Here is a 24,697-nt window from a genome sequence, read left to right as displayed (position 1 = left end):
TCATCATGAATGTCTTGCACTGTTGAGGCTGCCAGGTTGCTGTAGATATTTTTCGTTTTTTTTTCTTGTGCGCATTTGTCATGATCCATCCATCCATTTTACAGGCCGCTTAATGCTCATTAGGGTCGCCGGGGTTGGTGGAACCTATCCCAGCCGCCTTCTGGCAGTAGGCGGGGGACACCCTGAATTGGTTGCCAGCCAATCGCAGCACACATAGAGACAAACAACCAGTCACTGTCACACACACACCGAGGGACAATTTTGAGTGTTCACTCCGCCCCCCCATGCATTTTTTTGGCATGTGGGAGGAAACCAGAGGACCCGGAGAAAACCCACTCGGGTGCGAGGAGAACATGCAAACGCCACACTGTGAGGTGGGAGTGGGGCATTTGTCATTATGTTTAATGTTAATGTGAACGTTTTTGTTTAAAATACATTTAACATCACAGAAGATGACATTGACTTATCTCAGTCAATACATCTGTGTAAGCTCTCAGTCGTACAGGAGTGGTCCATCGATGAGAAGGTTTCTTCAGCCGTCATCTGTACAAATTTGAAGGTTTCGGACGTTTCGCCTCATATCCAAGAGGCTTCGTCGGCGAACTAAAATCTGACTGGCCGTATAGGCCCTATTTATATATCCCTAATGTCCAGACATGGCAGCGCCGGACACAGCTATGATAGGTCCCTACTCTCAGATTGGGGGGAGCAGAGGACCGCTCCCTGCGGCCCCACAGATTGTTCCTACATTCCTGACTAACGACTGGCCTATTTGCCCCACTCCCACCGGTATCACCTCATCAGCATTACGAATGTTGCCTAACCTGTTTTGCCTAAGCAGGCTATTGTATGAACGATCCAAATTGAACCTCACCCCACCAGACCGGTTTAATGAAGGATTTAGTTGTTTTATGAGAATCGCTTCTTTTACTCCCCTTTCAAACATCTATGTCTTTCGCTAAGATTTTAACCTCATTGTCGTCAAATGAGTGGTTGCTAGCTTTTAGGTGCATATGTACTGCCGCTTGAGGCCCACTAGTATTATCCCTGCGATGTTGATAAAGTCTTTTTTTGAGAATTTGTTGAGTCTCCCCAATGTACTGCTCTTTACAATTTTCATTCTTACAATGTATGGAATAAACTACATTACTTTGTTTTTCATTTGGTAGCCCATCTTTTGGATGCACTAATTTTTGCCTTAACATGTTTATCGGTTTGAAATAAGTAGGAATTTTGTGTTGCCAAAGGACTCTTTGTAATTTTTCAGAAACTCCTGCAATGTAAGGTACTGCTACTCCTCTCCTTTTTGTATCTTGAGAATTTTTGGTTTCATTCCCTATTCTTTCTTTCTGACATTTGTTGAATGACCACTGAGGGTACCCACAGTTAGTGAGTGCTCTCCTGATATGTTTTGACTCCTTTTCTCTACCTTCAGTGCTAGTTGGTATTAGTTTAGCCCTATGCTGGAGGGTTCTGATAACTCCTAGTTTATGTTGTAAAGGGTGGTTAGAGTCAACAAGTAAGTATTGGTCAGTGTGCGTAGCCTTCCTAAAGACTTCTGTTTTTAGCGCTCTGTCCTCTTTTATAATTACTTCACAATCCAAAAAGGCTGGTTGGTTCTCTTTAATGTCCTCACGAGTAAATTTAATGTTGAAGTCTACAGAGTTGAGGTGATCTGTGAAGGATTGAATTTCTTGTTTTTTAATTATGACAAAAGTATCGTCTACATATTTAAACAAGTGTCTAGGTTTTGTCCACGGGAAGGATGTGAGGGCCTGTTTCTCCATCTCTTCCATGCACAGATTAGCCACTATGGGTGAAACTGGTGAGCCCATAGCACAACCATTAATTTGTTTATAAAATTTCTCCCGAAATTTTAAATACGTAGTATTAAGGCAGATTTCCAATAATTGGCAGATGTGATCCGCTTTAAGTTTGGTTCTTACATGCAGAGAAACGTCTGCCAGCAGTCTCGTCCTCACCACTGAGACTGCTGCTGGGGTTGGGACAGATGTAAAGAGAGAATCAGTCAATACACATTTTTCTGTAAAGAAACAATACTGTTGTCTGTCCTCAAGTTCACAAAATTAGTAGTCTTCTCATTTGCACACTACAGTACACATTGCATTGTTAAATGTGGTTGTAAAGTGAGGCTTTAATTGAAAGTCAATCAGGGAGAGAAATACTCAAAAATACTAACACATTATTTATATGAGTATGACAATGGCTGCTTCGCTTTGATGGCTATGGTTCCACATTGAGAAATTGACTGCACAAGTGCTTTAGGATTGGGGGAAGAATTACATGTTTCATGCGTCTGTGTAAGCTCTCGGTCGTATACGAGTGGTCCATCAATGAAAAGGTTTCTTCAGCCGTCATCTGTACTTGTTTGAAGGTGTCGGATGTTTTGCTTCTTATCCAAGAAACTTTGTCAGCAAACTAAAGTTTTACTGGTAGTTTAGGCCTATATATATATATATATCCCTACTGTCCAGACATGGCGGTGTCAGACTCTGCTATGATAGGTCATCTGCCAATTATTGGAAATCTCCCTTAATACTACGTATTTTCAATTTCGGGAGAAATTTTACAAACAAATTCATGGTTGTGCTATGGGCTCACCAGTTTCACCCATAGTGGCTAATCTGTCCATGGAACAGATGGAGAAACAGGCCCTCACATCCTTCCCGCGGACAAAACCTAGACACTGCTTTAGATATGTGGACGATACTTTTGTCATAATTAAAAAAACAAGTAAACAAAAATAATATTTTTCCATTTTAGTTTTTTTTCACTATTCATTTACTCTGATGATGCACATGGGTCCAAGCCAGATATTTGGCATCATTTTTTACATGCAAGTGCATACATTTCTGGAGTCAGGCTCTGCGCAGAGGAAATCCTCAGGACTGAATGAAGATTTTCATCGGTGACACGACTCCTATCTGGTGATAAGTTCTTCATTAAGATCTTCATTAACTAAAACAGTTGCTCGCACAAATATGTGCTCCCGAACATAGAGAGCATTTGCGCAGCTTGGGCAAGGAGTTTGGGCAGCGTGTCAGTGAAATTGTGCAGCACCGACAGAGTCATCTTTTGACTTGAGAGTGTCATGACGACTGCAACTCAATAAGCTCCATTTGGAGATTGCTTGGTGCGTTTTCACATCAAACATAAAGGCATACCTAAAAAGTTCTAATCTACATTTTTGGGCTTTGTTCCTTGACATGATGGAACATAATGTCAACAGGCAAGCAAGGGACACATCCAAACATCAAGTAGAATGGTGCTAAGCCCGTCTTCTCGTTGTACTGTGCAGTTATAGCAGAAAGTCAACATGTTCAACATCTGTGGCCATTTGGAACGAGATTTTGGGGGAGGTGTTCTCATCATACCTCCAAGGGTTTCGTTGAATCTTTCTGCAATACCATTGCCGATGGGATCATACAGTGGCATGCGGGACTTGTGCACTCTCAAGAAGATCCTTGATGAGCCTAATGTCAAAGTTAGCTCGTTGATGTGAATGAATCCATTTGGGGAATCCATTAATGCAGAAAATGTTGTCCCATTATCAGGGGGCAACTTGTTTTGCTGATTGGTTCCTGCAGGGGAAGGCGAGAGCCAATTTTGAGAAATGGTCTTCTACACCAAGGCCTCTGTGGTTTTCTTGTCACCGGACTCCGCTGTCCAAAGATTGATGCATACGAGCTCCATTGGAGAGGAACTGTGGATGTTTCCCAGGGGTGTCCGGGCATCCGACTCGTGGTCTTACCCAATGCACCTCTGGCACTGTCTTATGTGCTTTGTGATGGATTTCTCCATCCCAGTCCAAAAGGACCGTTCATTAGCCAAAGAGGGTGTCCTAGAACAGCCCTATTGGACAGCCGAGTCATGAACACCGTGTAGAACTTGATATGGAAAGCGTCCTGTACCGTCTCATTCACAACGCCTTAGACCAGGGGTGTCCAAAGTCGGTCCTCGAGGGCCGCCGTCCTTCCTGTTTTCCACTCTCCCAGGAGCAACGCACCTGATTCAAATCCAAGGACCTTCACAGATCTACGAAAAAAGTGACACTTCTTCGAAGCAACCATCAGATTATCATTCTTCAAACGGGACGGGATCCAACCGTCAAGTTAGCACAAGAGGCTAGTGAAGTTCTTGTCCCCAAAAATGGAAAGCATCATCCGCATGAATGTCGCCGGTCCTCAACAAGGACACGTTATAGAATCCTGTGGTGAGGTCCATGGTGGAGAACACAAGGTTTCTTCCAAATGCGACAAGATCATCAGCCTGATTAGGCAATGGTGAGGATCCCGCTGCGTCCTCGCATTAAGCCATCTGAAATCCATGCAGATGTGCAACTCCCAATTCTTCCACACTAGAACCAATGGAGATGCATGTTCACAAGTAGATTTCCGAATGATGCCATTTTCTTCCATCTCATTGAGTGCCATTCTCAGCTTTTCGTAGTGACTTGGCGGCACTCTGTAATAAGGCAGGCAAAATGGCCTCTCATCCACCCGGTTATTTTGTGCACAAATTCATTGGCCTCTCCACAGTCCATCGTGTTCTGTGAAAAGACTGCTTCATACCTCTCAATGATTTGGAAAAGTATGTTACTCCATATGTCAGACACAGCACACAATGTGTCCAGATCATGTAGCCCAAGTTTGACCAGCTATTTTGATGTCTTCTTTGGCCCTTGGCCCTGCGGCATGCTCAATGGATTGGGACAAAATTTGGATGTTGTCGGGCTCACATAAGTCTTCTGCAGGAATGCAGGGAAACACATCTGCCAGCTTTCAGTGAAGGAGTTGATGACCCTCTGTTGGAGCCATCCATTGCCTGACGTCTATGTGATAATCCTGCCAACCAGAAACTTCCTGGATCTGCACCTTAATTGGGTTGGTTCACCTATGACCGTGCTGCAAACCAACAAAGATGCACAGGTGGGAAGCTTAGCCCAAACAAGATGTTCACTCTCTGGTTGCAACATCACACACTGCCGCAACTTCAGCGTGTGAACTTTGTCAGATACAGTTCCACCCCTTCATTGCTCTGTGTTGGAAATACGTGAGAAAAAGAAGTTAGAGTCATCAGCAACAGTACCACTGGGCTCTGACATGAGGCGCCAGTAGCCCCCAGTCTTCCTCATAAGGTGAAAACATTTCTTAATAGCATATCTGCCCAAAATTATGTAATCGGTCTGTCCAGGCACCACAAACATGGGCACAGCTAATTTGGACCACCATTTCCACATCACATGTGGCCGAAGGTGTCGCCTGATGATCACCACATCCAACAATTACAACATCATCTGCAGGGTAACATTCCATGTCAGGGTTGTACACCAACAATCGTGCCATAGTGAACTCACTCAATGTGTATCCAGTAGAGCTGCTATCAATCATTGCGGTCAGAGAAATACCGGATCCAGTGTCAGTGGTGAAGAACAAATTATCCGAATTCAGAACCTTGTGTATGCCTTGAAAGATAACCGTCTTCTCCGTCGTGGATATCACGGAAAAGTAGTTTCTTTTCATGGCAGTGAATAAGTGTAGAATGGTCAGCGTTAGCACAGACAGCACATGGTTGCTTATTCAAACCTTCTACCATAGGAAGCCTAAAAGTATGTCTACCAGAGGCAGATGTTGAGGGATGGTTAGCTCCCTGGAGTAAAACATTTTCCAGCATGGAAATACACGCTCAAATTGCGGAGTTGGGCACCTTGGCCGAGTGGGTTATTCGACAGTCATCCTGGCCCACTCTATTCTGCAGCATTTCACCTTTATTCACATGAATATGTTCGGTGAATTTACTGTACACCACAGTTGTTCGGACAGTGCTGTCTCATACTCATCCAGTATAGCTTGGACCTCAACCGATGACCACTTATCCATTGTTTTCGAACTGAATATCATCGATAGGTCCTTGGATGGGCAATTTTTTATAAACATCCGTGTAAATGAAGGACAGTCCAAATCCCTGCCATGTTATTTCAGACGGTTGGCGGCAACTTCAGCTGCATTGTTAAGCCTCATTCAATAGTCATCCTTATCCTTGGGCGGTGTGGTGTAAAAGTCTGCGAGAGGGTGAGGTAAACAAGGGGCAGTAGAAAAATGCTTTTCGAACAAGGCAATAGATGGCATTTGGATTCTGGGTAACATCAACTCCACTGTTTCTTGTGCTAACTTTGACAACATATTTCGCTCTATCGCTGAGGTTCAAGATTATTTCCTCCGCCTGATGCTCAGCGGCTGCTTTTGCTCTCCTCATGTACTTCCTCATAAGTTCTTTCCACTCATATACATTAAATGTATCTGTGTGAGCTCCCTTTGAAAGTTGGTGGTTCACTAATTTTCCTCTGCGGCAGTAGCTTGTGTTGAGTCAAGACTTTAAGTGGTTGTGTCAACAGGCGTGTCATGTAGGACTGAGATGTTATGCGTGGTGACGCTATGTGTTGGGCTGAGGTGTACAACAATGCTGTCTGCCAGATGCTGGCCAACATGTGTTATTATATCACTCATCTGATCAACTATGTCACGTGACTAGAGAAAGGGATCTGTCACCGGTGTAGCAGTAGTCTGTGCACTTGTCGTAGGTACACTGCACTGGCTCTAGGAAGGCCCTCTGTACGCACCAACTGAAGTGGCCTCAGCTAGAACCTGCCCATTCCCCTCTGTATAAACTACACCACTCCGGATAGGACTACAGAACTGTAGCACGGTCAAGATCCCTATACCAACACACTTATTCAAAGGTGTGCTCAATGTCCCTTGTAAGGAGCTCATCCTGAGACTTCACAAAAAAAAGCTACAGAAAAAAAAGCACATCATTTACAAAACAGTGGTTAAGACAATAAACACTGTTTGGAGAACAGGAGCCGACACACTGTCCACCTAATGACAAAATGAAGACGATGTGCAGCAGCGTGGTCCCGGTCCGAAGTTGAGAATCACTTGTGATCAGCGGGTCACGGCACCAATGTGACGGGTGTCAGAACGGTGACTGTCTGAGCACCACGTCGCTGCCGTTTTATTAACACAAGATGCGTAGATATGTGTTTTGCTTTATTTTATTATTGCAACACAGTATGGCAGAAAGGATAGGTGAAGTCGCATGGGTGTCGTCTTGGAAATGACATGCGACTTCCCAGGTTGCTCTGACTCAATGCATTGTACTTAACAAAACAGAATGAACAACGTCGTGGTTATTTCCATAACGTCGAAATAAAACACAAGTGCGGTGTTATTTACGTGATATCATTGAACGCATCACATACAGAACGTTGGCGCAACGTACGGCAATGGCGGCCATGACGAACTTGTGCTGTCACACACAGGTAAAGAGAAACTCTTTAAACTGCAGACACGCCACTAACACGAACGGTCAAATGACACACGCAACGATATGCAGTAAAACCGAAAGGAAACAAACATTAACTGCAATACGGTATGGCAGAAGGGATAGAGGAAGTTGCATGGGTTTTGTCATGGAAATAACTGCAACAGAAAAGCACAATAAACTCAACTGCTAAAAACGTATATTCGACAAAACTTAAATTAAATAAGGATACAAAAAGTAATCTGGAGTAGACAAGGGAAAATAAAGTGAGATATTGAGATGAAATTGTGAGTTAATCCAACTGTCAATGAAAAGCAATTTACCATGCGACTTCCCAGGTAGCTCTGCTTGAGCGACGGGGGGGACGTTGCTGTCATAGTGTACACCGTTTCATCAATTCCATCATAATTTAATCATTGTTGTACTAAGTTCATCCTGTCTACTTGATATCTAATGTTAAGCAGATTCTTTACTTACAGACAGTGTAGGTGTTCAAATACCTGACATGTTTCGGCGACTACTTCCGCCTTTGTCAGAGTGAGGACACTCTGCATCAGCAGAGTCCAACAGATCGGACTACACCGTACTCACCTGAAGGTCGTCTTGAGTCCTCACTCATGCCACTGGAATCCAGTAGGTGTGGCCAAGTTTGTGGAGGAAGGAATTGCGCGCCCCATCCCTCACACTAAATCCTTTAGTAGCGCAGGGTCTGATGGACTGCCAAGGAGGTGTGTTTTGTTTCCTGCGTTTACTAAAGGATTTAGTGTGCTTACCCCCGGATGCAGGTTTGGGATCACTCTTTGTCTGTCCTCTACCCTTTGACCTGTTCGGCTTGGGTGACCCTGCCAGGAGTACAAGACTCCAGCCGACACAGGAGACGTGCAAAGTGCCTCACCACGTTAAGGTGGTGATCTCAATCGAGGCACACACACACAAAATCCAAATGAAATTGATTGTCACTGATCGAGACACAGGGTTGTCGAGAACACATTTCGACGCATATGACAAGACATTAATGAACAGATGGCACAGGAAAACATTAGAAATCAAAATCAATATGGTGTTTCAACAAAGTCAGAAAAACACAAGTGACATTGGAAGATAATAATATGTAACATTGTGACACGTTCATGTCACAAATAAACATAGTCAAAACACAAAAACTGCTCTTATTGTAGGCTGCATTATGTGTAGTGTTAAATAGTATGAGTTCGTCAGTCATTTTCTATCAAAAAAAGAAATTGAGGCAGGAAATGTGTCTAGAATTTGAACTCCAGATACACCACACATCACAATCCTTTGTATAATATACAATTTTACCTCTGCATTTAACCCATCACAGATGTGAACGCTGCAAGTGCATTCCATTTGTGACACACTCAACAGCAGTAGGCAGCTTTACAGCCCCCAGGGAGCATTTCAAGTCAGGTGCCTTATTAAAGGATACCTCAGTTGTGAGTTTCAAGGGTAAATTGATCCTGGCGCCCCCACTGTCAGAGGCCACATTCTGACCCATTCATCCAAAATTACCTTGCACAAGGGTTGAATTGACAGATCTCCAACTGTGACATTGGACCTCATTCATGAACTGTTCTCCAGAACAAATTAGCTCGAAGTCCCACTTTTATAGAACAATGTGATGTCCCCATGTGTTCATAAGAACTCACCATAGAATACTAATGACTGAATATTTTTTTTTCAAGGAATGTTCTGTGGTTCTACTGCACTGGGATTTTAAATTCACAGACTCATGGACACATAGACACAAACATACTCACCCAAACAAATACATAGTCGCTAAGAGAGACAGGTTTACTGATGCAACTGCGCACCGGAGTAACTTTGAGCGGCGGTGCATTGCTGAAATGCAGCTCACGCGTTTTCCTTGTAATATATATAGTGGACCGAGGGCTTTGTGTGTCAGCCACATGTCGAAGTGTGTCAAACATTTTCACGCATGCGCAGATGACAGCAAATGCGAGGTACGAGAAGCCCGTGGCCAATACACCACATTACCTCCTAACTTAGGATACTAGATTCACATGACCTTACTTACCCATCATACCGCATAACAATTTCTCAATAATAAATTCAATCTGAACAACATTTATAATATCACATTCAATTCAATCAGAAGCAGATTTATGTGGAACAGGAGATGTGAGACAATCTCTTTTCGTCAATGGATGCTACAGCTGCGTGTTTGCTTTCAACATTTAGCTTGTAGTCGACGTGCACATTCCACCATGATGTCCCTGATCCACTGGTGGAAAGACGCTTTGATCCTCTCCTCTTTCATCTAGAACTGCTTCAGTCATCACAAAGAGGGTACAGCAAGTCCTGAAGAATGAATGTCTCACTGTGTCTTTGTTTTGTCATATTGTCTCTATGCTGTCATATTATTTGTTATTTACTTTTTTTGTTCTTTTGACTTCAAGACGGCGCCGCGAGAGTGGCTGCCTTTCCAGCAGCTCATGTATTTTGTTTTTCTACTTTCATTCCTTTCATCACTTTGCTGCTGTGAAATGTAAATTTCTCCACTGTGAGACTAATAAAGGCATATCCAATCCAATCCAATCCAATTTCTGTAATGTGAAGAGCTTTGTGCATCCTGAGTGTCTCAAAACCACTGTCAAATTCCTCTGGTGGTTCTGGTGCACAGGCTGGTGGTGGAGGTGCTGTGGATTCCGGTTCGCCAAGGTATCTTGTCCGCTCAGCGAACTGAGTCGCTTTTTTATTTCTAGGATATAAGATGTCTGGTGGGCGCAATTGGTCTCCATGGCGCCTGTATACCTGGCCAGTCTCACCTTGCACATGGTATGACACAGTCCTGCCTGTTGTGTCACTACCCCAGGGATCCATTTGGGGTGCTCTCCGGCCGAGTTGGGGAGATAAGACAGGATCATTCACATCAAACTCTCTTTCGGTAGGTTGACGATTATGTTCCTGCTTCTGCTTATTCTGTTACTTCCTCACAGTCTCAGAGATGTTCGGTTTCAGTAAATCCACCCATGTTTGCTCGTGTCTTTTTACGAGCAGGTCTGCTGGTGACTCTCCAGTTGTACTGTTCGGTGTTGTCCGATAACCCAGCAAGAAGTGTCTTATCCTCAACACTGGCTTCTTCATGCCTGCTTTGAAGGTTGCAATGTATATCTCGGCGAGTCCATTCGTCGTAGGATGCTTTGGTGCTCCGATACATTTTGTGCTGCAAACAATCTTTTGAGCCTTCTGATGGTGGCTTTTTTTTCCACCTTTGTGACATCGAGCTGACTGCGCAACCTATGTGGCTCCTTTTCCGACAGGACCGGAACGCGAGTAGATGTCAGAATCAGAATCATAAAGACGTTAATGGTCCCACAATGGGGACAGTTGCAGTCCACAGCAGCAATTTGAGATGGGGGTTGGGGGTTGAAAAGATAAAAACAAGATATTCTAAGCATAATAAAAATGTCAGAAGACTGAGGTGTATCGGTGCAAGAAACAAAAAAAACAAAAAAACTGTACATAGTGCAAGTATAAAAGAAAAAGCATCTTGATCCATGTAGCTGTATTGCATCATAAGGTGGCTATGCTATTTACAGTACAAAAGTCCAGGTTTTTTTTCTGCACGACCAGCAGACAATTCCATTGTGGATGGCTGAAACAACCACATAGTAATCTAAAGTCTTCAGGAGTGACCCTTGAACCCCTAAAAGACCTCAGTTTCCTGAGTAGGAAGAGGCGACTCCGTCCCTTTTTGATCAGAATCAGAATCATCTTTATTGCCAAGTAGATAGAACAAACAAGGAATTTGTTTCCGGTAGATTGGTTAGGGCATTCGTGTTTGTAGTCCAGTCCAGTTGTTGAGAGTAACACCCAGGTACTTTTAGGAGGTCACTGTCTCTATGTGGATAACCAGGATGTTCAACAGTACAGGTGAGGATTATTTCTTGCAGAAATCCACAACCAACTCCTTGGTTTTCTCTGTGATGATCTGGAGGTGATTCTGCTGGCACCAGTCCACTAAGTCCTTGGTCAGTCCCCTGTATTCCCGATCATCTCCCTCTTTAATGAAGCCAACAATAGCTGAGTCATCAGAGAACTTCTGAAGATGGCAGGTTGGAGTGTTGTAATTAAAGTCTGAGGTGTAGAAGGTGAACAGGAATGAAGCCAGGACTGTCCCTTGCTGCAGAGAAGCCTTTTCGACTTATTGTTCTTTGCCCTCCCGTACTGTGGCCTGTTTGCGAGGTAATCTGTTCCAAAGTGTGAAGTGGTGGTTCACTCCGGCATGCCGTAGCACCTACGGCATGCCGGAGTGAACCACCACTTCACCCAGTAGATTGGGCTGGTTGGTGTTGAAATCAGTGGAGAAGAACGTGATCCTCACTGTGCTCCCAGCATTCCGCAGGCGCAGCACCGCTGATTGGAGGAGGTAGATGATGGCGTCCTCCTCACCGATGCTGGGCTGGTAGGCAAACTGTAGCGGGTCCAGTGATGAGCTCGCCAACGGTCGCAATTGGGCGAGGACGAGTCTCTCCAGGGTCTTCATCAAGTGAGACGTCAGCGCCACCGTCTGTAGCTGTTGAGCTCCTTCGGGTGAGCGATCGTGGGCACTGGGACCAGGCATGACGTTTTCCCCAGCTGTGGAACTCTATCCAGCTTCAGGCTCAGGTTGAACATGTGCTGGACAATGACACTCAGCTGGTCGGAGCAGGTCCTGAGGAGTCGGGAACCTGCTGCCTTCTTCACCTTCATCCTCCTTAGTTGGTTCCACACCTGCGTGGTTGTGAAAGATAGGCATGAACCAGGTGGCAGAGTAACGACTGAGGGTGTGGCAACGGTTGAGAGGGCAGTTGTTCATTGCGGGAAACTGGTTGTGAGAGGGGGCAGTGAGGGAGAGTCCACAGTGAGAGGTGCAGCAACAGGTGGAGTTCACGTGGGGTGGGGGCGACAGACATCTTGTCAAACCGATTGATAAAGCGGTTTAGTTAATCTGCCCAGTCCTTGTCTTTCTCTTTCAATGTCACTGGTCTTTTATGGCCTGAGATGTTTTTCAGACAACAGCGACATTGCTGGCTTGCAGCTGCTCCTACTTTTTAATCCTGTAGGACTTTTTCCCCTCTTTGATCTTTCTCCTAAATTGGATCTGCACGGCCTTCAGTTCATCTCTGTTCCCTGACACGAAAGCACTTTTTTCCCCCTTCAGGTTGGCCTTTATGTTGTCGGTGAGTGAATCAATGGCCTCCTCCGTGAATCTCACTGAAGAGCTCCCACCTGGATAAGTCAAAGCAGTCCCACAGAGCCTCTTCTGCCAAATCCTAAAGGCAAATCCAAATCCAATCTTGAGCATTTGAATAGAATAAGTCTTAGATGTTATTGTCTCTGGTAGCACAGATTATATATTGTGTACATGTTGGGAGCAAGGATTTCAGGGAGACAATGTTGAAGTCCCCAGAGATGATGAACAGGGCGTTAGGGTACTGGGTTTGCAGTCTGTTTACAACAGTCATGAGGGCATCGGAGGCTGCGCCACCATTTGCCGTTGTGGGAATGCACGCCGTCACAGCTATCACGCGTGAGAATTCCTTTTGGCTTTTCCTTTCTCGAGTCGCCACAGCGAATCAGTGTCCTCCATCAAACCCGGTTTTGTGCATCCTCTTCTCTCACACCAGCAACTTCATGTCCTCTTTGACAACATCCATAAACGTCCTCAAGGCTCAACATCCTTCTTCCGATATAGTCACTGTCAGTCTGCCCTCTCTTACTTTGTCTCCAAAACCTCTTATGAGTTGTCCCTCTAATATACTCATCCCTGATCCTATCCAACCTTGTCACTCCTAAAGAAAACCTCACAATCTTCATCACTGCTACCTCCATCTCTGCTGGAGGTAGCAGTCTTTTCTTCAGTGCCGCTGTCTCCAGTCCAAAGAACATGGCCGGTCTCAACACCGTTTTATACACCTTTCCTTTCATCCGAGCTGACACCCTTCACATGACACCTGCCATTTTTCTCCAGCCGTTGCAGCCTGCCTGGACACGCTTCATCACCTCTTTTCCACACTCTCCATTGCTCTGGAGATTTGACCCCAAGTACTTAAAATCTTCCTCCTTTTTTATCTCTTCTCCCACTAGCATCATTCTTGGACTTGGGTCCCTCTCATTCACACACATATATTCCGTCTTGCTGCAACTAATCTTCATTCTTCTCCTTTCCAGGGTAAGCTCCACCTCAATAGTTTCTCCCTCAACTTTTCCCTGCTCTCGCTACAGATCACAATGTCATCTGCAAACATCATCGTCCAAGGAGATTCTTGTCTCTTGGTCAGCCTGTCCATCACCAAAGTGAATAAGAAGGGGCTCAGAACTGGCCCCTAGTCGAGTCCCACCTCCACCTTAAATTCCTCCGTCACACTGACAGCACACCTCACAACTGTCTTACAGTCATGATGACATGATGACATGTCTTACACCGCTCTGACATACTTTTCTGTCACTCACACTAGGACAATTTAGAGTGTTTAATCACCCTGCCATGCATGTTTTTTAAATGTGGGAGGAAACCAGAGGACCCGGAGAAAATCCACGCCAGCCCGGGGAGAAAATGCAAACTCCACACAGGGAGGCCGGACCGGGTTTTGAACTCACGACCTCTGCACTGTGTAACCACTTGGATATCAGGCCACCCTTTATTTATTTATTTTTTTATTTATTTTACAACCAATGCTGTGTCTTTTCATATTGTGGCCAGGTTGCATTGGACGGGTACTTTGCTAGAAAATGTTCCTCACAAATTAACATGATCTCAACATTTTTATGGCAATAAAAATATATTGGAAATTCTATATCATAGTTTTGTCACCATGAAAAGACCTACACCAGAAATGTGACCTGGCATACATCTGCAGGTAATACAACCAAGAGACATCGTCAATAGACCAGGTAACTACGAGATAGACTAACCCACAAGGCCAGGGGTGGCAAACCTTTTGACAGAGGCACCATGTTGATTTTTAAAATTTGAAAGGTGGGCCAAGTCAGCACAAGAATTTATGATGTAGCTGAAGACATTGTTTGTTCTTTTAACAAAACCACTCACTCATCGGACTCTGTGATGAAAGCGTAATACTGTTCTGCCATTTTTAAAAAACATAAAAACAACTAAATATGTTTACAGTCCATACCTGATACCAACAGAAAAAAACAATGAAAGTGTTAACATCGTTTTATTCATGACAACAATGAAACCACTATAGTTATTGAAAATTTCTCCATTGTGGGACAAATAAATGTTTTCTGGTACAGTATATGTCCGGTATGAACGTCTGTATTTGTTAACATCTTTGTGTGACAACACAAGCAACAAAGTGCAACAATATTCATTATTGTCAGCATACAGTACAGGTATATACAATAATACATCCATCTATCCATTTTACAGACGGCTTTATCCTCATTAGGGTCGCGGGGGGTGCGGGTCCCAGCCGTCTTCAGGCACCAAGCGGGGGGCCTGGATTGGTTGCAATCCAATCGCAGGGCACACAGAGACAAAAAAACAGTCACTCTCACACTCCTACCTCGGGACAATTTGGAGTGTTATATCAATCTGCCATGCATGATTTTGGAATGTGGGTGGAAACCGGAGTACCCGCGGAAAACCCATGCAGGCTAGGGGAGAACATTCAAACTCCACACTGCGAGGCCGGGACCGGGTGTCAATAAAGAGTTTGAATGTTTCTCCTTATTCGTAAGTTGGATTGTTGTCAGATCTCCCAGGCAAGTGACACACAGATGTATCCCAGAACTTGTGGAGTCGAGCAAGTCGTGCGATGAACTCCGGCCGACGCTGTGCGGGTCTATGTGAGTCTGCGTGTGTGTGTGTGTGTCTGAGTCTGAGTCCGAATGATGCTGCCCCGATTCTGTCCTGCGAAATTGGAAATGTCAACAGAGCTTCGTGGTGCCTTCTTTGGATTTGTGCTTTCATATCGTTTGATCCAAATCCATTCACATATTGGATGCGCCCGAGACGGGATGGAGAGACCTCGAAGACGAACTGCCCTCATCGCACATGAGCTCAGGAGGTACAACATCGATATTGGCGCACTCAGTGAGACTCGGTTCTCGGGCGAGGATTCACTCACAGAAGTTGGTGAGGGCTACACCTTCTTCTGGAAGGGTCTCCCAGAGAATGAGCGAAGACTACATGGAGTTGGCTTTGCTGTGAAAAGCAGCTTACTCAGTAACATCCCTGAGTCCCCCCAAGGCATCAGTGAACGGCTTATGACCTGGCGTATTCCCCTGGTAAAAGGTCGCTTTGCAACTTTAATCAGCGCCTATGCTCCCACCTTGGATGCTGACGACAACACCAAAGATGCCTTCTACGAGTCCCTGGATGCTACCATATCCAAAAATCCCTGCCTCTGATAAACTTGTTCTGATGGGTGACTTCAATGCCCGAGTAGGTACTGATGCCAGGCTCTGGAAACAAGTAATCGGAAGACACGGGACGGGGAAAATAAACAGCAATGGCCTCCGACTCCTCACTCTGTGCTCTGAGCATCAGTTGATTGTAACTAACACCATCTTTCAACTGAAAAAGAAATACATCACATCATGGATGCACCCCAGGTCCAAACATTGGCACTTACTGGACTACATCATCACAAGGCAACGAGACCAAAATGATGTCTGCATCACACGGGCCATGCGTGGGGCTGAATGCTGGACTGATCACCGACTGATCAAGTCCAGGCTCAAGCTGAGAATTCGACCTCCTCACAAGAAACAGCAACCCCAAAGGCGTCTTAACACCAGGGCCCTGGAGTCCCCAGAGTGAGCAGCCAGCTACCGCAACAAGCTGGCAGAGGGACTTGCCAGCCTGGACAAGGACACCAGTAACGGTGACCTTGATATTGAAAGCAGGTGGAAAAAATTGAGGACAACAATTCATCAAGCTGCCTCTGAGACCATCGGCTTCACTCAGAAACGTCATCAAGACTGGTTCGATAACAGCTCAGCTGCCATACAGGAGCTTTTGGAAGCCAAGCGCAAAGCCCATACCACACTTCTCTCCAACCCTCATTCTCCACTTCTCCTCTCTCACTACAAGGCCATCCGTGGTGAAACACAGAATCAGCTGAGGATGATGGAGAACAAGTGGTGGCTCAGCAATCCCAAGAAATCCAGAGGCATGCAGACAACAGCAACACCCACGCCTTCTATGATGCTGTAAAATCCCTGCACGGCCCACGAAGACAACACATTGTCCCAGTTAAATCTGCAGACGGTTCTGTACTACTGAAGGACAAACAGCTAATACTTGAGCGCTGGGCAGAGCACTTTGACTCCCTGCTCAACCAAGTAAACCCTTCAGACACATCTGTCCTTGACTCCCTCCCAGAGCTTCCATCAGTTCCCTCCCTTGATGAACCTCCTCAGTTCACAGAGGTCCTCTCTGCAATCCGGAGCCTTAAAAACAACAAAAGCCCTGGCCCTGATGGACTTCCAGCTGAGGTCTTCAAGAGCGGCGGTTACCTCCTGACACGGAAGCTTTACCACCTAATCTGCAACATCTGGCGAAACGGGACATTTCCTCAGGAATGGAAAGACAGCAACATTGTTACCATTTATAAAAGGAAGGGGGACAAGTCAGTCTGTGGCAACAGCCGTGGTATCTCCCTACTTTCTGTTGCTGGCAAGATTCTTGCAAAAGTAATGCTGTTCCGTCTTACATTGCACATTACCGAAGACATCCTCCCAGAGACACAATGCGGTTTCAGGAAGGATCGAAGCACTCTGGACATGATCTTCGCTGCGCGCCAAGTTCAGGAGAAATGCAAGGAACAAAACAAGGACCTCTATATCACCTTCATCGACCTTACAAAGGCATTTGAGACAGTTAACCGTGACATTCTCTGGACCATACTGCAGAAATTTGGCGTTCCCTCCAAATTTCTCGGCATCCTAAAACAGTTCCACAGCGGCATGCAAGCAACTGTACTTGTTGGTGGCCAGCAATCTTCCCCGTTCCCTGTGGAAGTCGGGGTGAAGCAGGGCTGTGTACTGGCCCCTGCTATATTCAACCTGTTCCTGATGGCAGCTACGCTCCTCTTCCATAAGTCCATCCAGGAAGGTGGCGGCATACAAATCCAATTCCGCCTGGATGGTAGCCTGTTCAACATCAGACGCCTACAGGCCAAGACCAAGACCCTGATCAGCGACATCCACGAGCTACAGTATGCAGATGATTGTGCTCTGTTGGCCCACAGCCCAGCTGCCATGCAACATGCCCTTGATACCATGTCCTCCGTCTACCGATCACTCGGTCTCGTGATCAATGTAACCAAAACGGAGGTCATGGCAAAAGAGAGTTTTCCTACCCCAGCGTTCACCCTCAGTGGCACACCCCTCAAGGTTGTCCAACAATTCAGCTACCTCGGCACCATTCTAACACCCTCCTGTCTAATTGACGACGACGTCCAGGCCCGCATCCATCAAGCCTCCAAAGCTTTTGGCAGATTGCGTACTCGTGTGTTCGAAAACAACCACTTAAGAACTCCAACAAAAGTCGCAGTCTACCAAGCAGTGTGTGTGTCCACGCTGCTATATGGCGCAGAAGCCTGGACCATCTATCGACGCCATGTGAGACGCCTTGATGCATTCCACATCAGGTGCCTCCAACGAATCCTTTGCATCACCTGGCAGGATCGTGTCCCACACACTGACATCCTTCAACGCACCGCCTCCACCAGTATCGAGGCTATACTGGCAAAGAGGCAACTCCGGTCGGTTGGACATGTCATCCGGATGCCTAGCTGCCGCTTGCCTCGACAGGTGCTTTATGGACAACTCCTGTCAGCGAATAGGAAGCCTGGTGGTCCTAAGCTGCGATACAAAGACCAGCTTAAACAGACTCTAAAGAAATGCAACATCAAGCCCAGCGATCTGGAGTCTGCTGCAGCTAACAGGCCACTGTGGCGTTCCTTATGCCACGAAGGGGTGACACAACTTGAAAACAAACGCACCCAGAGGAGGATCGTGCGGCGCGAGCAAAGACACCTCTGTGCTGCTTCAGTACCGCCTCGCCAGCCCGGTCCTGGCCTCACATGTCCTGAATGTGGCAGGATTTGTGGCTCCAGAATCGGGCTTCATAGTCACCTACAGTGGCATCGACGCCAGCGCCGATAACCACTGTCCAATACCCCACAAAGCAATGGAAGCGACGTCATCTTCGACTTCGATGGACTGCCAAGAGAGTGTGTCTGAGTCCGAGTCCGAATGATGCTGCCCCGATTCTGTCCCGCGACGGGTACTTTTACAGTGGGACCTTGGCTTACGAACGTAATTGGTTCCCAAGCAGAGTGTGTAAGGTGAAAAGTGTGTATACCAAAAATTAATTTCCCATAGGAAACCATTAAAATTAGAATAATCTGTTCCCAGGTACCCATAAAACTTAATTTTCTACTTTCTAATTTTCTAAGCCTCAAAACTACACAAAATATACAGTTTTTAAAGTATAATAAATGTGCTATAGTATTATAATTAAAGAAATAAACTACTATACAATAAAGTCTTTTTATTTACCTTTGTGATGGTCGTTAATGGCTTGATGGAATGGAGTGTCCGGTTTCCTCAGTATTAAACACTTGATGAGGAACAGAGGCTTCAAGGGATCATCTTGAGGAATGATCCCTTGTAGGTGCTTTCGCTGTGATAATTGTATCTAGTTCTTCGTCAATTGTGATATGTTTAGCTTTTTGCATCAAGTGTACAGATGACTTGTGCGGGTTATTTGTGGAGCCTGATTGATGGGATATTTAACCTTCCAGTCTACACTCTGCTTTTGAAATAGTAAAGTTGAAATGGGTCCAAATTTCACTGTTTTCAATCCATTTTCTCATCATTTGACTTGTTTTTTTCACTTTTGTTTTTTGTTTTTTTGTTTCAAGCTCTGTCCTCTCTTTCGTGTGTGTGTGTTTTCTCAATCTCTCTGTCTGCCTGTCTCTTTAATGTTAACCCCCCCCCACACACTGCTGGGTTCTTGACCAATCACGTGGCTTTAACCGACGACTGGGAGCAGGGAATAGAGGACAAAAAAAGTCCCCAGCTATTTCCTTGTTTGCAGAACGGGCTCGTTCACGAACGACACATCACTCATTGTGGCAGCTCCGTGTGTATCCTGAAAAATAGTTCGTATAGCAAGGTAAAATTTTCATAAATGTAACGTTCGTAAACCGAAAAGTTCGTAAGCCGAAAAGTTCGTAAGCCAAGGGGTTTGTAAACTGTACTTGTTGGTGGCCAGCAATCTTCCCCGTTCCCTGTGGAAGTCGGGGTGAAGCAGGGCTGTGTACTGGCCCCTGCTATATCCAACCTGTTCCTGATGGCAGCTACGCTCCTCTTCCATAAGTCCATCCAGGAAGGTGGCGGCGTACAAATCCAATTCCGCCTGGATGGTAGCCTGTTCAACATCAGACGCCTACAGGCCAAGACCAAGACCCTGATCAGCGACATCCACGAGCTACAGTATGCAGATGATTGTGCTCTGTTGGCCCACAGCCCAGCTGCCATGCAACATGCCCTTGATACCATGTCCTCCGTCTACCGATCACTCGGTCTCGTGATCAATGTAACCAAAACGGAGGTCATGGCAAAAGAGAGTTTTCCTACCCCAGCGTTCACCCTCAGTGGCACACCCCTCAAGGTTGTCCAACAATTCAGCTACCTCGGCACCATTCTAACACCCTCCTGTCTAATTGACGACGACGTCCAGGCCCGCATCCATCAAGCCTCCAAAGCTTTTGGCAGATTGCGTACTCGTGTGTTCGAAAACAACCACTTAAGAACTCCAACAAAAGTCGCAGTCTACCAAGCAGTGTGTGTGTCCACGCTGCTATATGGCGCAGAAGCCTGGACCATCTATCGACGCCATGTGAGACGCCTTGATGCATTCCACATCAGGTGCCTCCAACGAATCCTTTGCATCACCTGGCAGGATCGTGTCCCACACACTGACATCCTTCAACGCACCGCCTCCACCAGTATCGAGGCTATACTGGCAAAGAGGCAACTCCGGTCGGTTGGACATGTCATCCGGATGCCTAGCTGCCGCTTGCCTCGACAGGTGCTTTATGGACAACTCCTGTCAGCGAATAGGAAGCCTGGTGGTCCTAAGCTGCGATACAAAGACCAGCTTAAACAGACTCTAAAGAAATGCAACATCAAGCCCAGCGATCTGGAGTCTGCTGCAGCTAACAGGCCACTGTGGCGTTCCTTATGCCACGAAGGGGTGACACAACTTGAAAACAAACGCACCCAGAGGAGGATCGTGCGGCGCGAGCAAAGACACCTCTGTGCTGCTTCAGTACCGCCTCGCCAGCCCGGTCCTGGCCTCACATGTCCTGAATGTGGCAGGATTTGTGGCTCCAGAATCGGGCTTCATAGTCACCTACAGTGGCATCGACGCCAGCGCCGATAACCACTGTCCAATACCCCACAAAGCAATGGAAGCGACGTCATCTTCGACTTCGATGGACTGCCAAGAGAGTGTGTCTGAGTCCGAGTCCGAATGATGCTGCCCCGATTCTGTCCCGCGACGGGTACTTTTACAGTGGGACCTTGGCTTACGAACGTAATTGGTTCCCAAGCAGAGTGTGTAAGGTGAAAAGTGTGTATACCAAAAATTAATTTCCCATAGGAAACCATTAAAATTAGAATAATCTGTTCCCAGGTACCCATAAAACTTAATTTTCTACTTTCTAATTTTCTAAGCCTTAAAACTACACAAAATATACAGTTTTTAAAGTATAATAAATGTGCTATAGTATTATAATTAAAGAAATAAACTACTATACAATAAAGTCTTTTTATTTACCTTTGTGATGGTCGTTAATGGCTTGATGGAATGGAGTGTCCGGTTTCCTCAGTATTAAACACTTGATGAGGAACAGAGGCTTCAAGGGATCATCTTGAGGAATGATCCCTTGTAGGTGCTTTCGCTGTGATAATTGTATCTAGTTCTTCGTCAATTGTGATATGTTTAGCTTTTTGCATCAAGTGTACAGATGACTTGTGCGGGTTATTTGTGGAGCCTGATTGATGGGATATTTAACCTTCCAGTCTACACTCTGCTTTTGAAATAGCAAAGTTGAAATGGGTCCAAATTTCACTGTTTTCAATCCATTTTCTCATCATTTGACTTGTTTTTTTCACTTTTGTTTTTTGTTTTTTTTGTTTCAAGCTCTGTCCTCTCTTTCGTGTGTGTGTGTTTTCTCAATCTCTCTGTCTGCCTGTCTCTTTAATGTTACCCCCCCCCCCCCACACACTGCTGGGTTCTTGACCAATCACGTGGCTTTAACCGACAACTGGGAGCAGGGAATAGAGGACAAAAAAAGTCCCCAGCTATTTCCTTGTTTGCAGAACGGGCTCGTTCACGAACGACACATCACTCATTGTGGCAGCTCCGTGTGTATCCTGAAAAATAGTTCGTATAGCAAGGTAAAATTTTCATAAATGTAACGTTCGTAAACCGAAAAGTTCGTAAGCCGAAAAGTTCGTAAGCCAAGGGGTTTGTAAACCGAGGTCCCACTGTATACCTATTTTCATGCGTGGGAAATGTGTCAGGCTGAGACGCACATCAAAGACATCAAAGGGTTGAAAAGCACACTTCAAAGGCGTACACACGTCAGCGCAGCGGTGCGCACGTGTGACGCCACAGGTCTCCCCTCCTGGATCCGAAGTCGGTGAAAGCGATGAAGGAAAAATAAAGAAAAGCCAAGTCATTCAGCTACACGGAGAGGCCAGGCACGATGACGGTCGATCACCGGGCATGGCGGGCGTCGATGGGGAGGTGGCCGAGGAAGTTTCGTGGTGCCTGAATTCGTTATATGGGAGCACGACAATGAGTGCTCTACGACTGACGGTTTTAGTTGATCGGTGGAAACTTTCCTCAAGTCGAATCCGGAACGTCTCACCGCAGAGTCATTCGGCTGGGGTCGGTCAAGTCAGGGAATCGATGAGGGAACGTGAGGACGAAGGAGCGTGGGGTTGGTCGTGCTGCCAGGCACAGACAGGCCGGTCATATGCGACAGTGACGTTGACCGCGCTGCCATGGCGCTCTGCAGGAGACTGAGGAAGTACACTTACGTCAGTGGCTGAGTCGACCATGAAGCGTCTTCCCGATGATAGCCGATCGTGGACATACAATGTCCGATCGTGAACATAAACGATGCAGCTAGTTGCAGAGTTGCCAGGCGAGTTGAATGGTGTTGGCCATCGAGGGTGCGGCAGGTTTCACGATGGTGGGCGGAGCGCCCACGGGTGGTGGCGGCCCATCGGGAGCTCGGCTTGAGGGGTCTTGCTGTGAAGATGGCGGGTTCACGGGCGGCTGAGAAATCTGTTCCTTTCCATTCGGAGAGTTGATTGGGCTGAGGAGGAGAAAAAATGGCTAGCTCGCCAATAAAAAAGTTTGAATCTTTCTCTTTATTCGTAAGTAGGTTCGTTGTTAAATCTCCCAGGCAAGTGACACACATGTGTATCCCAGAGCTTGGTCGTGGCGTGGAGTCAAGCAAATATCATGCTGTGAACTACGTCCGACGCTGTGCGGGTCTCTGCGAGTCTGCGTGCGTGTGTGTCGGAGTACGAGTCTGAATGATTCTGCCCTCTCTGTCCCGCAACGGTTGCGTCAGGCTGAGATGCAAATCAAAGACATCAAAGGGTTGAGAGGCGCACTTCAAAGTCGTACACACGTCAGCGCCGCGCTGCCCACGTGTGACGCCACAAACATTTAAACTCCACACTGGTAGGCCGGGACCGGGAGTTGAACTCACAACCTCTGCACTGCGAACCCACCGTGTTAACCACTTGTATACCGGGCCCCTGTAAAACAAATTCATAATAAAAAACAGACCAAAGTATACAGATCTTTTCACTCATATTTTCTAACTTTGACTCAATCAGCACTCATGACAGCATTACTCAGCTGACGTCGTGCATCGAACTTTGGAAACTAGCCAGGGGACGCTTTGAAGTCTTCGATGCTCATAGTTAGCACGATGGAGCTTGCCTCCTCTCTATTGGCAGTCTAGTTTGCGAAACGCTTTTTTAACAAGACAACAATCAAACCATTCCAGGACACCAGTGAATTTACTCGACTGTCAGTTGAACCTCAAGCAATTTGCTCTGAGCATAGACATTGTCAGAATTAGTCTCAGCAGGAATCACTTTCTTATTTTCAAAGTCTCTAGATTTTAATCTTCTTTAAACGTCTCCTAAATGTTTCCATCCATCCATTCTATCAATTTTCTGTACCGCGTTATCCTCATTAGGGGGGCGGGGGGCGCTGGAGCTTATTCCAGCCGTCTTCGGGCACTTGACAGGGGACACCCTGGATTGGTTTCCAGACAATCGCAGGGCATACAGAGACAACAAAACATCCATGCTCACACTCATACCTTGGGAAAATTTGGAGTATTCAATCAGCCTGCCATGCATGTTTTGGGAATGTGGGAGAAAACCGGAGTACCTGGAGAAAACCCACGCAGGCCCGAAAAGAGCATGCAAAGTCCACCCAGGGAGCCCGGACCGGGTATCCTGAATGTTTCATACTTTGTAACCCGCTTTGTTTATTCAGATACATATCACCTTATCTCACGCAATCATGACTGTTCCCCTTCCTCTGGATGCCATGATTTCCAAGACACAAATGTAAATGAATAAAATTAAAAGCTTTCGCAATTCCAATAAAACTCACTGCAATCAAGAATCACTTGGATGTCTCGTTTTGAATCCAATTATAGAAAATAATGACACGGACACACTTGTATCAAGAGGGAGTCGCCTGAGTTGCCTGCTGCTGCTGGCTTCCCAAACTTTCGTAGTAAATCGATCATTCATGTAATATAGTAATTGAACATAATTATTATTCTTATTTTTTTTTAAACCTGGTTTGTTAAATTCCTTTATCACAGAGTGGGATTTCTTCCTTTATATCTCTCCCTCTCTCTTTGTCTCCTCTTCTCTCCCTGTGCTCTGCAACTTCAAGTAACTGCACAACCTGGCGATGAATGCCCACCATTACATATCCAAATGAAATGAATCCAATAATTAATGTCGAATCTCAATTGTGTATCAACCTTTGACAGGCCGCACTCTAAAGACCAAGGGGCTGGATCTGGCCCTCTGGCCTTATTTTGCCCACCACTACCCTTTTCCTTCACTGCTGATGACATCAAGTCAGGCAGCGGACTTTTGAGAAGACTTACCACCAAATTCTTCTTTCTGACGGAAAGCAGAGAAATCTGTTTTTTTTTTTCTCTTGGTCTGATACCCCTACCTGTCAACCCGAGGCGGTTGACAATCTTACAAATAATGGTATCTACCC

At 45.9% G+C, this 24,697-nt stretch overlaps 1 protein-coding gene across 2 annotated transcripts in view; it reads left to right on the top strand.

The window, feature by feature from the left end:
- Positions 1-24,697, top strand: part of LOC148892059 (teneurin-3-like) — a 54,821-nt gene that overhangs the window by 5,742 nt on the left and 24,382 nt on the right. Inside the window, exon 1 of one of the 2 annotated variants that reach the window (XM_089006881.1) lies at positions 7,308-7,342. The exons of the other annotated variant lie outside the window; for it this stretch is intronic. Coding sequence (XP_088863007.1) covers positions 7,316-7,342 — 27 coding nt within the window. The 5' untranslated portion in view covers positions 7,308-7,315. Of the gene's footprint in view, positions 1-7,307; positions 7,343-24,697 lie in introns of those variants that run through there. 2 annotated transcript variants of the gene reach the window in all.

Source organism: Hippocampus bargibanti, linkage group LG10 (genome assembly GCF_051943395.1).
Source record: "Hippocampus bargibanti isolate YZ-2025 linkage group LG10, ASM5194339v1, whole genome shotgun sequence".
In the NCBI taxonomy this organism is placed as follows: Eukaryota; Metazoa; Chordata; class Actinopteri; order Syngnathiformes; family Syngnathidae; genus Hippocampus; species Hippocampus bargibanti.
The sequence above is the reverse complement of the archived record's forward strand: the minus strand, read 5'-3'. Positions and strand labels throughout refer to the sequence as shown.